Source organism: Talpa occidentalis, unplaced genomic scaffold (assembly GCF_014898055.3).
Source record: "Talpa occidentalis isolate TD23 unplaced genomic scaffold, MPIMG_talOcc4v2.1 talOcc4.2, whole genome shotgun sequence".
Lineage (NCBI taxonomy): Eukaryota > Metazoa > Chordata > Mammalia > Eulipotyphla > Talpidae > Talpa > Talpa occidentalis.
This window is the reverse complement of record NW_023602073.1, coordinates 109222928-109240690: the sequence shown is the minus strand read 5'-3', so window position 1 is coordinate 109240690 and position 17763 is coordinate 109222928. Positions and strand designations below refer to the sequence as shown.

Genomic DNA, 17763 nt, shown 5'->3' with positions numbered 1-17763 from the left:
GAAAGGTGCAGCTTTCAAGATCTCTACTCTTGCAGTCACTTAAACCTGATGCATCAGCTTCAGAGAAGATCACAATGTGGGCCTCCCAGGTGGCGCAAGGTGGGCCTCCCTGTTCTGTTCCCCACTCTGACTCTGGTGAATCCTCTCACCCCCCACATTTCCAGCCTATACCCCAGCTCTTGTATGCATAAATAAATCTTAAAAAAAAAAGAAGAAGAAGATCACAATTTGTTTGAGTACTCCCATTCTCCTCTGTTTAGCTGACAGAGTTTTCAGCCACAGGGAAAGTAGCTTAGATGTGTGGGCAGGCAGGCTAACCTTTAATGGCAGCCTCATCCCATCACTCATCGAGTTTCAGATCTCTGCCTCCCCACATCCAACATGGTGCTTAGCCAATATCTCACAGGCCATTGCACATGAAACTATAGGTTAGCTGCTCTTCTAACCGCACCATTGTTCCTCTTCATAAATGAGCACATCTAACAGCCAACCCCAATCCCTTTGTCTTAGTTCTGTGTAATCTCATGTTCTAGAGAATCCAAAAAGAATAGAAAGAGTCAGCACTTTGGTTCTGGTACTAACGCCAACATTATAATAATCAGGTTTGTCAAAGCAGCTGGTCCTGAGTAGGAGAGATAGTTCATCTGAGGGCTCTATAATGAATGAATGTTAACCACATTTATAGTTTTCAATCCACACTTGGATTCCAGATTCCTTCTTCCACATGACAAGGGTAGATGATAATGACGTATTCATGGTGTAAAGAATTCAAACTTATGAGATAACGCTCCTTTTCTCTAGTGAACATTTGCTAGAACCTACCATAGACATCACTCTGACCTCTTCCCTCTTTTAAGAATTTCCAGATTTTCATTCCACTATCTGTTCTCCCCATGAAGCCTCCCATTTCAGAGGAAATGAGTGCAACCCCAAAGTCAGAGGGAAGCCCCAATTGGTTTAAGTGAATTAGAACATCCACTGCCCTTGTCACAGTTCCCAGTTCAGGCATGAGAATGTGACCTAAGCATAGACAATGAGTGTGAATTTCAAGACTCTTACTTGGAATGCTAGGACACTGGCACTCTGTCTACTACTGGATGTGAACAAGGAACATGTAGCCTTAATTGCTACTAGCAACCACCCCATGACCTCTGGGGAGTTTGCCTTGGGATATAGTAAACATTCTATACAGAAGAATACACAGATGGGAAGATAGCAGACCATGATAAGACTGCTGTACTACAAGATAAACCTACCCCAAAACTGTAAATCTGGGTTTTACAGTTCCATCAGATAAAAGACATTTTTTATTGTTTAAATTGACTTGGGTCTCTTGCTACATGCATTAACAATACAGCCTATAAGTAAATACCATTTATACTAAAAGGAACTTCAGAATAATTCTTTTACCCAATCATGTTCCCTTTTAATTACCATCTCTTCTTTATGATGTCACTTCCAGGGATGGAGTTTAAGTAGATCTGTAAATGCTTTAAGTCTCCCAGTCCAATTCCTGAGCTCTGTGTGGAGCTTGCCTTCTAAGGCCTCAACCTCTCCCATGAGACTGGACACAAGCTCCATCCACCTCATAGAAAGAAAACTACTGTGCTAGAACATTTAACCAACAATGTCCATCCTCGGTTTATTTCCTCCCACACTTTGCCTCCCTCCTCCCCAAGAAAAAGCTAAATTGGTTCAACACTCTTTTGCTACTGGGAGACGTTTCATAACTATGAATGAATAATTCAGTGAGTATGATATTTTTAATTTTCTGTTGCCAGACACACCCAATTTTGATGGAAATGCTGTTGCCTTTCTTACTCTCCAAATCCCCTCTGCATCCAAGATCCTAACAGTAATTACTTCTTTAACATAAATTCAACCAACAATGAAAATCAGATCATGCAGTGTGCCCTACTCAACACTTCCAAAAACTGCCATAATGTTTAGGATAAAATCCCAACTATTACCTCTCTGATCTACATGATCTGGCCCCTAGCCTCATTGATCATTGAATTACAGACACTCTAAACTTCTCAGTATTGTTCAAAAATGACAAGTCTGTTCCTGCTTAAGAGCCTCTGCTTTTTACTTGCTTCTGCTCCAATTTAGAACCCTTTTAAGCTCTTCACATAACTAGCTCTACCACCTCATTTTGTCCCTACCCACACATCACCTCCTCAAAGATAACTTCTGCAATCACCAGATACAAAACATCACCCCATCACTCTCCATCTCTTCACCCTGCATTTCTTCATAGAAGTTATCACCACCTGAAATTGTAGCACATGTATGCATTTTTAAACGTATATATTCTCTAGTCCCTCAGGCAACAGATTGTAAGTCCTCTAAGGCAGACTTTTCTGTTATTCAATAATGTACCCAGCAAACTTAAAACAGATTATTATAGGGGCTCAATATATTTTTATTTTTAAGGAATGAATGGATGAATAAGTCACAAGTTGTTGTTGTTTTTTTTTAAAGTTGACTGAAATTAAATAGAAAAGCAACACAGAGGCACATGTCTCCACTTGGGCAAATCCCCCTTGTCGTCAACTATTTGCCGAGCTTAATCTTACCTACTCCTTGGTCTCTGTGTCCCTAAATCCTATGACACCAATATCTAAAACTGCTTCAACTTATGGAACATACAATTCTCTAGATGATCACAGAAATGTCAGGACCTTCAAAGATTCTTCTTACAACAAAAAGTCGGTATGCAGTCATAGAACCGCTCATCATATTTTAAATAATATGAAATCACTGTATTGAAACATTACAAGATAGCATTTTCATTTATGGGCTCCATATAGAAATCACCAATTTATCATGGAATGCTTGACAAAAGGCCTGTGAAGCAGACAAGCAGTTATTACACCTCAAAATCTCTAGCATCCACTAAATTCCCAAAATACATTTATTGGGGTAGGAGCCAACTCTCTTAATGCTAATTAGCTAATCAAGAAAGTAAAACAACTAAGAAAGTTTAAGTCTGTGTGACAAAAATCTGAAATAAAATCTTTGATTTATGTCATAAATTCTATCTCTGTGGGGGAAAAATCACTTCAAAGTCAAGGCAGTTGTTTTTCACAATCAAAAGTAGTTAAATGCTTTAAATACATTTCAATATATTTATGAAGAAATTTTCCGACATGCTTCCAAAGCTCTCTCATAAATCAGTATAATGTTTCCAAAGCACATTTGGAAGTAAAAAATTCATATCTACTAACTATATTTTCCTCTATTAGAAGATGAATTAAGCAGAAAATACATTAATGTCTGAATTTATAATAGCAGTGGTTAACCCTTAACCATAGCAAACTAATGAGGAATATTTTATCACAGAAGGATTAATCAGGGCTCTCCAACACAGAATTTAGAGAATTTAATCATGAATGGATTTTATTCCCCTATTTAGTTTTCATCACAGGAATCCCTTATAAAGATACTACATCTTAGAATAAATATAATTATTTGAGCTTAATCTTGTTGTTTTAAAGAAATGTTAAATAGTAGCCCATAGCTTAAAAAAAAAAAAAATAATCCTCACAGAAGCAACCTACTACACTTATGTCATCTGTGTGGGCCAAATTCAGCTCAAACATTGAAGAAATATAAGTACAGACATAGTGAGCCTGGAGCCTGGAGCCCACGAACCCTCTGTTAGCAACGAGACAGCAACTCAATTCTGGGAGGTGATGATTACTGGACATTGGCTTCCATCCCTAGCCATTGATTATCTCTACCTTTGTTAAAGACTACAGGAGTTTCATTTAACTAGAGTGCTCAGTAAATTGCAGCAGAGTTCAAGCATCTTTTATGGATTCATTAAACCATTGATCTGCCTTCTAGTGCTTGTAGTCATGCCCAGCTCTGGCCCACAGCCTGTGTTTACAAAGAATGCAACAGACTGATGTTTGTAACCTCCAAAGGCAGTCTGTCAGTAGACATTAGATTCCACTGAGTGCAGGCCACCCTAAGAGTGGATTGTAACACAGGGAATTTCCCATACTCAATCTGAACCGCTGGTACAGAAATTAAATTGCCATCTGCAGCAAAATTTTCTCTATTCCGTCCAAATCTGTGATAATACGAACAAAGAGCTAAGAGCTCAAGGAACAAAGAATTACACACAGCGTGTCCAGTTCACACTTTCACTTATGTGTACAAAATCTATCCAGAGGTACTGAGATGGGGGAGAAATAAAAATAACCATGGTGTGATGTGCCTATAGTTTGCATTCCTGCATGTGACCCTCATGAGTATGCTTGGTTTTATAACCAGACATTGCAAAAGTATATGAGCAAAATTCTGGATCCAAAATATTACCTAAAATATCTCAAAGCAAACCACCTGGCCTGTCTCTGTGTGCACTTATTTAGATATTTAACTTTCTTCACAAAGCATTTGAATTAACAAAGCCTAACTACAATCCCAGGAAAATGCACATTCTCTCTTGGATTTTCTGGACTGTGAACCAAGTATACCCTTAGAGACATCCCCCTATTCTGGTCATTATTAATGTCTCACGGCACTTTCCTTTTTAAAGTCAGACACAAAGAATAATCCTGAGCTAGATGTAGCTTATGATGGAGAAACACATAAAACAACCCATTAGATAATTCTTTAAATGCTCATTCTTCAGATAAACCTGAACACTATGAACAGCAAGGTGAGAAACTTGGCAAATGCAAGTGACTGCATCGATAAGAAGAATGCATGTCCCAAATAACTAGATCCCTTCCTGATCATTTGTTTCACTGAACTGCCCACTGCCCAAACAGACAGCTGGACTATGAACTCAGAGCGCGCACATTCATCACTCTGCAGCCGCAGTCACCAGAACACAATGTAGCTGATGCAATCTGACACTGTGGTTAATGTTAAAAGGGAGCGTGCCTTTGAGATGGATTGGATAATTACCAGCAGTTTAGATGAGAAAAACTTGATTTAAGTGTACAGCATTAGCTATCACCAGAAGGATGGCCAAAGATTGACTGTGTCTGAAAATTAACATTCAAGCATATATGTCAATAGTCCTGTGTATTGTTCCCAGGGTGAAGAGATTCAGATCTATGAAAAATCCCCCCTCTTCCGTCTGCTCGTTGAAAAGAAATATTGAACAAAGATGGGGACTTGAAGCTATTTGGAGTTTTGATCACCTTTTCATATTTAATCTCAAATGTCTAATACTATTTAGAATTTGACATCAATTCTGGGTAATTGGTTAGAGTTATTCCCCCATAATCTTCCAAATGTAGCCCATCAAAAACTAGGAGATGCCATTCCTGTCTTTCAGTACAAAGTCACTTGCCTCTTTCGCTTTGTGTTCCAGGATCTCTTAGACCAGTGTTACTCAAATGGTGTTTAGTGTTCTGATAAACATGAAGACCACATGCCTGCCTGCCAAACTTCTGATGTGATGGCTTTCCAGGGCAAGATGTCCCACTTGGCTTGCAGGACCTTTGCCCTTTCCGGCTTTCTTGAGGAACCTAGGCATCACTTTACACTGACCTATTGCTTACTTCACTGACCAGAACTTTGCTGCTCTAACCCCATCCCAAATATGGTTTGAGGAACTAACACCGCTCCACCTCTCCTACAGAATTTTCATAGGTCCTCATTTGCAGTAGCTCATCAATATTCCACTTTATATTTCAAAACACTACAGAACATGAAAACAGCTGGGTTTGCTATTCTATCCTCCAAAGCTTTCTGAGGATGCCCCAGTTTGAGAATGAAAGGGAACTCAGCCACTGGCCTGCAGAATAAAGTGCTGGGAGGTATAGGCCATTCTATAAGTAGCCTGTGGGTGAGCTTAAAGCATAGTTCCAGTGGATACTGTAGGACCAAAGCAATCACCCTGCAAGCCAGGGTGCAGGTAGACAGATCCATCAGACTCACTGGTGCTCCATAAAAGCAAAATGAATCCACAGAAAGAACTCTGGAGCTCCCTGGGTAGGTGCATTCACTTACTCATCAAGAATATTTATAAGTAACTAGTAAAAGCAAGTCTGTGACCTGAGCTTCAGGCAATCAGGGGACATTAATTACAAGTAATTTCTTAATGCCCTTCCCTAAACTTTCATGAATGATGGCCATTTTGCTAATTAAATCTTGCAGGTGTTTAAAGGAGAAAAAGCTATATCTGGCGATATAGCTTAAAAGTAGAATAATACAATAGGTGGCCTCCCTGGTGGCCTACGGGTTAGGTCTCAGCACTATCACTGCTAGACCTGAGTTCAATCCCTGGCCACTGAGCTAATCCACATATGACATAGCACACCTCTCCTGTCTCACCCGCTGCTCCCCTCAGCAGTTTATTGCAGTCAGTCTACCTGTTCTGCTCTCCACTCTATCTCTGGTGAATCCTCTCAACACTCCCCCAACATCTCTGGCCTACACCCCAGTTCTTCTATGCAAAAATAAATAAATAAATCTTTTTAAAAAATAAAAATAAAATAATACAATATTTCCCTCATACAATATGTCATTATCATTACTAGGAGATCTAGTGACCTCATCTGCAAATGTTATCTGTCTATATAACCTCTTTTTTTTTAAAATATTTATTTATTTATTTATTTATTTATTTATTTATTTATTTATTTATACAAGCACTAGGTACAGTCAGAAGCGCGGGAGGGTGAGAGAATTCACCAGAGCCAGAGCTGGGAGCAGAGCAGGCAGAAGGACCGAAGTACACTGCTGAGGGGAGCAGCGGGTGGCAGGAGAGGTCTACGTGCCATGTGGGACCCTCCTCCGGTGGCCGGGGAGCAGCCGGGGATCGAACAGGCACTGCAGAACCTGCAGGCAGCTTCACAACCCAGCGCTCAACTGCTGTGCCACTGGGGAGGCCCTAACCTCTTTATTTTTAATTCTTCCTTATCTCTTATTCTGATAGGTTTATTTCCACTGGGAAAACAATGTTGCTGGGGAACAGCAACATTATGATACTGAAGAAGTATTTCTATCTATTCTTGTCTCTGATTATGCCAAAACTAGAACTAGGAAACAAAACTTTGGTGTTCCCAGGAACACAACAAATTTGTGATGTGAACAAGGAAAGAAAACGTCCTTTCTATTGCCTGTGTGGCTATTTGTCTTGAGTTTCAATTTCCTGCTTGATTTGTGAACATCAATTTAGACAACAGGATATTTCCATGTAGAAGGAAAATGATCAAACACCGGATATTTCAAAATGACGACAACTGGTAGTCTTATTTGTTCCTCTTATTTTTAAAAATCCCTGGGTGAATCACTAAGCTAGAAGTCCCACTCTACTTGTGGACTCAAAAAGAGGATGGGTAGGCCTCCCTGGTGGTGCAAGAGCTTAAGACACAACCTATGAAGCTATCCGCAGCCACTGCAGCACGAGTTCAATCCCCGACCAGGGAGCTACCCACATGGCGCAGCTGACCTCTCCTGACTCACCGGCTGCTCCCCTCAGCGGTGTATTTCAGTCAATCTGCCTGTTCTGCTCCCTACTCTGTATCTGGTGAATCCTCTCACTCTCCCACACCTCTGGCCTGTACCCCAATTCCTGTATGCATAAATAAATAAATCTTTAAAAAGGGGGGGGATGGGTAAAGAGTGAGCTATCAGTTCCCTGAAAAGCCTCTAGTGCAACAAGTAATGAGACTGATGTCCCATTGTTCAGCCAATGCCCGTAGACTGCAAATGTATTTCCGTGCATTGTTTCAAAAACCTCTCAGCCATCAATTGAGCCTGTTGGGGATAAAGATTCTATAAAAAATAATTATTAATTGACACTGCACACTGCTTAGAGCCAACATCCTGAAATGTATAAGCTAGTGGTTAGGTTCTTTAAGTGAATATGGCTGTGAGTCACAGTGCTCTCCTTGCTCTCTTCTTGAAGAAAGCCTGCAGATATGCAGCATCCCAAAACTCTCGGGTAAAATTTTAAGTTTGGTTTAAAAGTATAACCTACATGCCATATGGGTTAACTTGGCTTCGCTCCATCCCACCTCACTTCGTAGCACCAGGATTTGTGAAGCAGGGATGTGATATTCCTAACCTACTCCATCAACAGCACACAGACCCAAAGAAAAAGAAGGTTGGAAACGCAAATGAAATTTAAAGAGCCAATTTTCAGTGGGCCTTCATTTTGAGAGTGGGGCTATTTTTGTCCTTGTTTTTAGCAACAAATCCGTTCCTGCCTCTATACCCGAGCATTTGTGAAGAGGATAGCAGGGGAACCACAGGCACAGCTGTCCCAATTTACATTCACAAATGCAGGTGTTGCTCAGACACAAAACAGAGGTCAGCTGAATACTGCTCCTAATTAGCTACCTTTTCTACTAGGATTTTTCTTTGTAAAGTTATGCATGCAATTTAGGTTCAACTCAGAGACCATTTTTAGATCCCAGCATGCTATCTACCAAGAAGCGGGCTGTCATTATAAAGCATAATTTACAGCACAGTTAATTTTACATGTTTTTTTTAAATCTACATTATACCTAAGGCAAAATTCTGTTCTGCACACACATTATCCACCCTGCTTTCCATCCACTTCTCAGTGTTTAAAACTATAGAATTTAGTCAGAAAATCTTTTATGTCGGAATAGGAAGAATTTGCCCTTTTTTCTAGGATTAGGAATGTCCACAATTTTAATAATGAGGACTAAGGACTTTGTTAAATGATACAAGAAGAGACGTAGTTTTTTGCCATTGCATTCAGTGGGGAACACCCTGGGGCTTATTACAGCAGTTCTTAGAAATGGCAGGATGGAGACTGGTATCTAATACAATCCATTAGGAAACCCAAGCACTAAATGAAATGACCACAAAATTCTATCAGTTAACAGAAATGCAGCAGCTGTACATGTTTATTGTAATACAATAGGATATTGTTGCAGAGATAACACTCTTAAAATTAAAAAAAAAAGAATCCAGCAAGGGATATGACTAGTTTATTTCTCTCTTTGAAAATATGAGAAGGTATAGTATAGCAGAGCTTTAGCATACATATATAAGCATGAAGATTACAAAGAAGACAGGTATTGTATGTACACTAATGGGCTACCTTCAAAGTCACTGGCTAAACTTCAAGCTACTTGCAGGTTTTGCAGGATGTTCAAAACCTACCCCAATGGGGGCCTCCCTGGTGGCCTAGGGGTTAACTCTCAGAGCTATCACTTTATCACCACTGCAGCTTCAATCCCCTGCCAGGGAGCTAACCCACATATGGTGCAGCAGACTGCTCCTGTCACACCCTCTGCTCCCCTCAGCAGTGTATTTCAGTAGATCAGCTGTTCTACTCCCCACTTGTCTCTGGTGAATCCTCTCACTCCCCTCCCCCACCTCTAGTCTACACCCAATTCTTGTATCCATAAATAAAAATAAATCTTTTTTTATTTTTTATATATTTCTTACATCATTTTTCATTTTTGCACAATATATGCATTTTCATCTTGGTTATAGTCCCCATTAAAAAAACCTACCCCAATGGCACCTTGCAGTAGTGAAAAGTAATGGTTCCACTCCTCTCCTTGCCAATTTTACCTACTCACAGTACTCCAAATATTAATTCTTATCTTAGCTCCCAGTTATCCATTTTTCAAAACTGTATGCTACAGAAACTGAAATTCCATTTGACCTTAAATTTTACAATGATGCAAATATATATACACGTTCATATCTCTGTGAGTGTGTGTGCATGTGTGTGTGTAGTATTCTGGGCTGTTTTTCCAAATTGAATCAGGTGTCTTTCTTCAAAGGCTTCCTATAGTAAAATTGCTTTGCAAAGAGTAACATTTATCACCAGGTTTGTGACAAATTCATCTTGCATAATTTTATTCCCTACAGGCAGTCCATCAAGATTCAGACCCATAACCTTTCAAAATCAGAGAAAGACAAAAACCCTTGTTCTATAGCCATCTTCTGGGATGGAATGCAAAGTATTCTGTTGTGGTAAGTCGGGCTTTGAAGACAAAAGCACTGGATCCACTCCTGTGATTGTTACCCCAGTGCTCAGCATTCAAAACAGGAGCCCCTGGATCTCACAGATCATTTTAATCCCCTATACTAAAGCAAAAAACGTGTCTCCCATATGTTGCTCTAACCACCCTCCCCTGATGCCTCACTGGCTCCTCCCAAGGGAACGTGAACTACTGTTGAGTGTCCTAAAAGAATTTCAAACAATTTCCTTACTTGTTTCTCTGTTTCAGTGAAGATTAAGAGCCTAGTTCTTAGAGACTGCTACTAAAATTCCACCCCAATGAATTCTGCAGCCTAATTCATCCAGCATTATGGTGTATGTGTGTGTTGTTTTTTGTTGTTATTTCTGGGTTTTTTTTTCCCTTTGGCAGAATAATGTGACCGAAATTTACAGGAGATGATTTGCTGCAACAGTGCTTCTAGCAATGCAAAGAGCCTGAGATTAGCATTTTAGGACTGCGAATGTCAGGCTAAAAAAAATAGTAATTGTTTGCTTCAAAGAAGGACAGAGTTTAAGCTTGTGTTATGGAAATGGAAATGCTGAGCAAAATGCCAATGATTTTATGAATTAAGGAAGCATTACAGATTAATGAAAAATAATCAAGAACTAGCAATTTACTTCAATAATTGATGGCAAAATGCTATAGCAGTTCTTTAAAGATTAAGAAATTAACTGTGTGCGTGTGTGATTGTAAAAATGTCATGCATTCCACTTCCCATAAATGGTAGTTGATACTATTCTAAAAGGACATTTGCAGATCTGAGATGTCTTGAAACAAACAAGAAAACCTATAATGGCTGTTCCTGTGTTCACCCGCCATGCTTCTCACAAACGCTTGGCTGTGTGAATAATGTTGGTTCACGTTTTCATCATTTCACTTTTCTTCAATATAATCATCTTTAATATTAAGATGTCAAGAGAGACTTGAAGTTTTTCTTGACTAGAATTAGTAGATTTAAGGAAAATGCAAGGGCAATATTCCGATTGGGAAGAAGTGTTAAGCAAAGTGGACTAAAGTTTCCTGGCCATGCTTCTGTGCCTAGTTTCTCGGCCTTCGTAAGAAATCTCTACCACTTATCTTGGGTGGACTCTAGTCTAAGTGCCCTATGGCTGGAGAGACACGGGCGTTCAGGACACCAGCTGTGACCGCCAGGCCCTCATCTGATTCATTCACCCTCTCAGAATTCAAACACCAACACAAGAGAAAATGAAGAGCAGGTTACACATTAGAGGGGGGGACTCCTTATTCCAAAAGGTTAAGTATGACAGAGAAAGAGAACAGGCAAAACAGAAAGAATAAAAGTAAAAGGTGCGCAGTGCGTCCAGCTGGCAGCTACGAGGGCGCATGCGCAAGGGGCTGGCGAGGCCTGCGGGCCGCCTCTCTCTACGGTGCTCTTACCTTATTTCTCTTGAAGTAGGCTCGTCGGCAGGCCGCAAAGCACTTCTCGCTGCAGAAGCTTTTCACCTCACTTCCCATACTCAGGGAATAGCGCTTGATTCCCACTTTCTGGCACCAGGCACACATTATTTGTACATTTGACACATCATCTTCTATAATAAAAGTATAAGAAAAATGTTCACATCAGAAGCAAACATCCCTTCAAACTTAAGACACACCCTGAACTTGACAGACTTATTTGAGGTCCGATTTTAATTTCCATACCTCACCTCCTTTTTGCCTAGTTGATACCCCCTCTTGGTGGGAAGACTGGAAGGTTGGAAACTTTCTTTCCCACACCCTTTTTTTTTTTAATGTGTGTGTGGGGCTAACTAAGTTTCTGAACGACATCATTTACTTAAAAACAAGAACATGACTGCAGAGCCATGAAGTTTCCTAGGGCTTCTGACCTGATAAACATGCTTTATCGAACCAGGTTTAGTAGTAATGTGGCCTGCAAAATGACCCATTTCTTCAAAGGTACTGCTGAAAGCTTACAAGGTCTGCACTGGGTGCAACACCCACAGCTAACCTACAAATGTGATGCCCTAATGTGAACCTTGACAGTCAGGAGCCAAGCTCAATCTTGGCATATTCCCTATTACTGTTACATGATATGGGGTGTTGTTTACTCTTGCAAATATATGATTCCCAAGTGATATAGTTAGTCAAAAAAGGAAAGATGTGAAGCCAGATTCTGCCAATGGAACGGCACTAGCCTGGCTCACTCAGCAGTCTCCTACATGCAGCCTTCCCACTCGGGGGTCCTCAGGGAGGCATAGGCCTGATTTAAATTCTATGGCTCTTAGTCTCCGGATGAAGGCACAGTAATGGGGATGTCAGTTGGTAATAGGGTGTCAGCCATTCTCAGACAAATGTGTGGTCCTCCTAGCTCCTGTAGGACCCCTCAACACCAAGGGGATGCTTAGAATGATTCCCGGTGGCAAGCAAATATTTTCAATATTTAAAACATTGTATTTATTCTCCTTTGTATAAGAAAACAAATTTAGGCAGCACAAACCTATGCTATCACAAACATTAGTGCTAAAATAAGAAAGATTTTGAAATTGAGTCAATCAACAAAATACATTAAGTAATATATGGTGCAAGTAGTAAGAAATTATGACAAAAATGTGGTGATACTCAAATGATTAAAGTGTGGGAAATACTGGCTTCTTTACAGGGAAAGAGACTAAGTAGAAGTCTAAGAAATATTTCTTTGCTGCCTTTTAAGGATTTTTGCTGCAGCTTGAGTTCTCTCAGTCTTACAGTTGACAATGTGTATGTGTGTGACTGGTTGCCACTATTAGTCACATCTTCTTTTTCATGTTTTTGTGTGTGTGTTTGTTTGTTTGTTTGTTTGTACTAACCCAGACTCATGCTCCAGACATGAATGATAATCACAAAATCCCCAACAAGCTCTGGTATAGGGATGTGTGATTTCTGAATAAAATCCCCCAAAGCCTAATTCCTAAGCAAGGCCTGGTCCATGACTTGTTGACATATTCATGGTTCTTAGAGTCTGTCATGCAATCACTCCATTTCCAAGCAAAAGATTTGGTTTGAGGCAGTGAGGTCATCAGCCTGCAAAATTAGAAGCAAACTAATTTGTTGTGCAGTGATATGGCTTTTTTTCCCCCTGAGTATCATCACTCAGAACTAGGTGCAGCATTTGGTTTACCTTAATGGAATAAATACTGTCATTTTAATGACCATTTTCATTTCACAAATTACATACTATGATTTAATATTAGTTATCAAATGAAGCACTATAAAAATGACCTTTGATGTGAATCAAACATTTTTGATGACATAACTTTCTTTAAATGGAATCATAACATGAATTCAAATGTCACACAATTACTGCATTTGATAATCAGCTCTAGTCAAAAAAAGCTTTTATATTTTATATGATTTCTAATAAGGCATCTACCTTCATGTAGACATTTCATATGGCATAAAAATTAACAAAACTCTATCATTTACCTTAGTGTATGGAACTTATTTATATTAGAAATATTTTTTAAACCTATCCTTACTAACCTAACTAGCACTAATCATTTCTATTTTCCCCCAACAATCAATTGCTTTAGAATCTTAAATTCCTGAAAAAGAAGAGACAGCAGAACTCTCAAAAAAGATCCGCAGGCAATAAGCTTGATTCTGGTGAGATCTGTAAGGAAAAAAATTTTTATGGGGGAAATTATTTGCCCTCACAACTCAAAGAGGAATCCCCAGTTCCCAAAAAGTCATTTTGGTACATGCATTCCATCCCCCTCATTACTTCTCCCTTTAAATAGTCTGGTTTGAGAGACAAAACATCAGCTATTTAAGTCCTAGCTTTTTAACCACAGTGGACTGAAACTGAGACTACAGAGGGCAGAGAAAAGTTCTGCAACACGCCTGGCCCTCATCCTGCTCTCCGCCCGCGGGAATAATGCTGAAGGCAAAAAGCAGCACAGGTCTTTCTCATGCTGCACTCCATCACCAACAGAAAAACAGACCCACTTAAATTTTTTTAAGGGAAACCAAGGATAGTTTCTTACAACAGACCTAGCAAACAACCAAAAGTAGAATTTGAATGCAGATTATTTTTATAATTCATGTGTGGTAGAAAATAACAATATGAGAAAAAAAATAAAAGAAACTGCGTACTTCTATTTTATATCTGGCGGCTGGAAAACTCTTAGAATGATGGTTAAGCATCTGTCTTGTTAAATAATTCAATATGCCCAGCCGTTTTTCATAAAATTCCATTTCATAAAGGCAAACACTTTGGAAAATTCCATTAGGTTTCTCCTTCTCTGTCATCAAACTGTTATCAATAGCTAATGATCCAAAGAAAAGTCAGATAAGTGCATTATTCCAAAAGTTCAAGAAGACATTTTCAGACATTTCAGGTATTGTAGGTCTCATAAAAGTCATTTCTATGCATATATTTAAGAAACTAAGAACTGCGATTATCTACATTAATTTTGTTAGCTAAAAATGTATCTCAGAATTCTGCCACCAGACATGAGTTGGTGGCCCCATCTTAAACAGTATGACTGCACCCCTAAAAAAGTGAACTTTCCATAAGTTCATAAAGTCAAGGGGATTGTTTTATTTCAACAACCACATCTTTTTTTTTTTTTTTACCTGAAACCCAGGAATGATGTGCCTGCTTTACAACTGCAGATGGCCCCCAGCGCTTCAGCTTGTCTGACTTGATTTGATTTTTAAATGTTTTATTTTTAAAAATATTTCTTAAAACTAGGGAAAACTTTATTTTCCCTGTTTTCCCTGTCTTTTATTTAGATCTTTAGGCTAAAGATCTGTACCACTAGAGAATTATTGTTACCTCAAAGAAGATTCACAAAACAGAATTTTCCTTACGGCCATCAGACAGTGTATTTTTCATAATGAACAATGCAACAAGAAACACAAAATATTTACAGCCTCAAATCACATTCCCAAAGTGAATACTTTGTATAACATGATAAATTTTCATATGATAATATCTTATAAATATGCATCAGTCAAAATACGCATGTTTCAATTAATCAAGAAAAGTTTATACTACCTCCTTAGGAATTAATTAAGCAAAATGTTTAGGGCATTTTCCTTCCACTCTAATGTTCAAAGAGCCAAAGAACATCATTCTACTTTACATCCCAGAAGGCAAAGTTCAGATTAATTATTCTTAGATGAAGTAAAAATTGTATTTATTCATCATAGCAGAGAAGTATGAGATCAAGCATTTCTGGAATGCTTTGCTGAAGCTGTTTGAGAAACTGCCTTATCTGGTAACTTTTGAAATTAAGGATGGCCATTGGCCAGTGATATTTGAGGGGCATCTGAATAGGCTATGAACTTGCATACTGACAAGAGGCCCCCTTTGCAAAAATCAAGAGGGCTTAATGAACCCCAAATGATACAGACTTACCCCCCCCCACCTTTGTAACTTTCATGGGCATTCAAGACCAAGGAAAAAATTTTAAAGTATTTGCTGGTGATGTTTCTCTCCTCCAACATTTCCTAGAATGCACTTATCCAGATAATAATTTCGAGACCTGAATTATATTTCAGACAAACTGCAAGGCAGCCTGATGTGACTCCTGTGTGTTCCCTCTGCCATGAATCAAAAGTATGGCTTGAGGGTGAGTGCTCTGCTAACCTATTTGTTGGAGCAACTATATTTAAGAACAGAATAAAGATGTGGCTTGGAAGACAGACAAGAAAATAGGGTTAAAGGTGTTCTTTCTTTGCAACCCTTTCTGGAATAATTTCATTCTAAAAACTTTAAGGCAATCCTGTTTAAAAGTCTCTACAACGTCCTCCAGAAGCTCCTGTATAATAATTCTCTGTGTTTTAGAATTGAACATACAAGAAGATCCAGGGAAAATCTGGACCACTAAGTCAAAAAGAAAATAATTTTGGTTAGCCATCATTCAGTATTTAGTAGGTCCCAGGCATGGAGCAAAGTTCTTTAAATTCCTCATTTAATCTTGATGACAACTACCACCCTCCACGTACGTATTAACATTACCCCCATTGTACAGATGGAGAAAGTGTTTTAGACATTAAGTTGTTTTGCTCCAAATCACACAGCCAATACATACCAAACCTGGATGAAGACCAGGATGTCTGACTCCAGAGCCCAAGCTCTTTATCACTACACCTTAGCCTGGCTACACCTGGAGACTACACAGCATCCACATAAGCTTCCCTCACAGAAGGACTAAAAGCTTACTTGCACAGCACAGCCCTCCATGACACACTAATAGATGAAGAAAATGGAATCAAAAAGGTCAAAATGTCTTTGAGGAGACAGTGAAGTATTACTCAATCAATATTTGTTGATTGATTTTTTTTAAAGAAAGTTAAAGGCCCACAGTGCATGCCTTTACTCTTCATCACTAGGAAGCATGGATTTACCACAAACGTTCTATCTGAACTTGCACCAGCAAGTGCTACTTAAACATTAAATGATGAGACAGAACCAATAATATTGGATCTCGGGAGCAGTCACACTACCCCAAGGCAAGCAAAACTCTTGGCAAATGTCTCTCTTGAGAGCAGACATCACAGCATGATGTGGGTAAGGCTGACTTTCCATGGGGTAAAGTGGAAAACCAATAAGCTATCCTATCTTCAAAAATTATTCCTCAATTGTTCATTAAGATTCAAGTCTATCATTAAAGAGTCATTTATTTGGCTAAATATTTCTTATGTGCCACTTTAACATAAACTCCCTGAAAGTAAGAAGGCTCAATATATATTTCAATAATAACATGCTTTAAAATGAATGATTCTCTCTAAGCAAGTTTTTATGCTTTCAGAGAGTGGGGATAAGGGTTGAGGACAAGGTCCCCAGTGAGAAAAGTGAAGGGTAGACAAGGGAAAGGCTCGGGCACAAGAAGCTTATGGTCACTCTCTTGCTAGTATCTGGCCCTTGACATATAGCTAGAGTAAGCTAACAGCCAGGAAAGGTACAGTGACAGAAAAAAACCCTGTCTGGCCAAAGGGTAGTACAATGTCAAACATTTTCAGAATGCCTTTTCCCTGTGAATATGAAGCAGGGTAGAAGTTGAAGGAGGTGGGAATAATGGCCTATCTCTAGAAAAGAAGAGCAACCTGCAGATTCACTTATTACAGTGTTAAGGGAGTGAATTTTTTTTTTTAAGCAAATGAGGTGACAGATATACATTGCTTTGCAAACCTAAGTCACCATTATTTAAAAGACAGTGTGGTGGAATTCAGAGAGAGATAAAGGACACTGCTGAGAGTACTCATACTGCTCCTTCTGTTGTGTACCAGTGGCAAGTCACTCAAGGAAACAGTAAAGCCTACCCTATCTTTAGCTGTGGTGAAGATCACATGAGAGAAAGTAGGTGTTTTCTACATATAAATGCGTCTTCCTTAGAATTACTGGCACTCGAGCCATAAGAAAAGGGTAGCTATCCGCTGTGTGCAGTCTGGAAAGGCACCGGTGTCGTCAATCACATCCCCTCCCATGGATGACATCCACAGAACCATTATCACTGACAACAAAGAACAATCCAGTAATTGGCTAAATTTCACTAACGCAGACTTATTTAAGAATAAAGCCATTAGATTTAATAAAAGCTTCACTTACAGTTATTCTTTTAAAAAACTTACTTAACTTGAATTAATAGTTGACAAAGTGTTGCCAAATATATCACTGTACTGCCAGATATTCTGTAATTAATAGATGAGAATTCTTTGCAATTATTACATCAACTATCATCCACACATGGGTGGATCCTTCTCAGTGCCTGAGAAGTTTTCTCTTTTTAAAAGTATCATAGTAACAACTGCAAATATCTGTGTCACTTTGGTAAATGAGCTATCAAAATTTGCC

At 39.1% G+C, this 17763-nt stretch overlaps 1 protein-coding gene across 1 annotated transcript in view; it reads right to left on the bottom strand.

Annotated features, from left to right (window-relative positions):
* SOBP (sine oculis binding protein homolog) overlaps window positions 1–17763 on the bottom strand; it is a 161630-nt gene that overhangs the window by 110694 nt on the left and 33173 nt on the right. The window contains exon 4 of the mRNA XM_037520174.2: window positions 11361–11512. Coding sequence (XP_037376071.1) covers window positions 11361–11512 — 152 coding nt within the window. The remainder of the gene's footprint in view (window positions 1–11360; window positions 11513–17763) is intronic.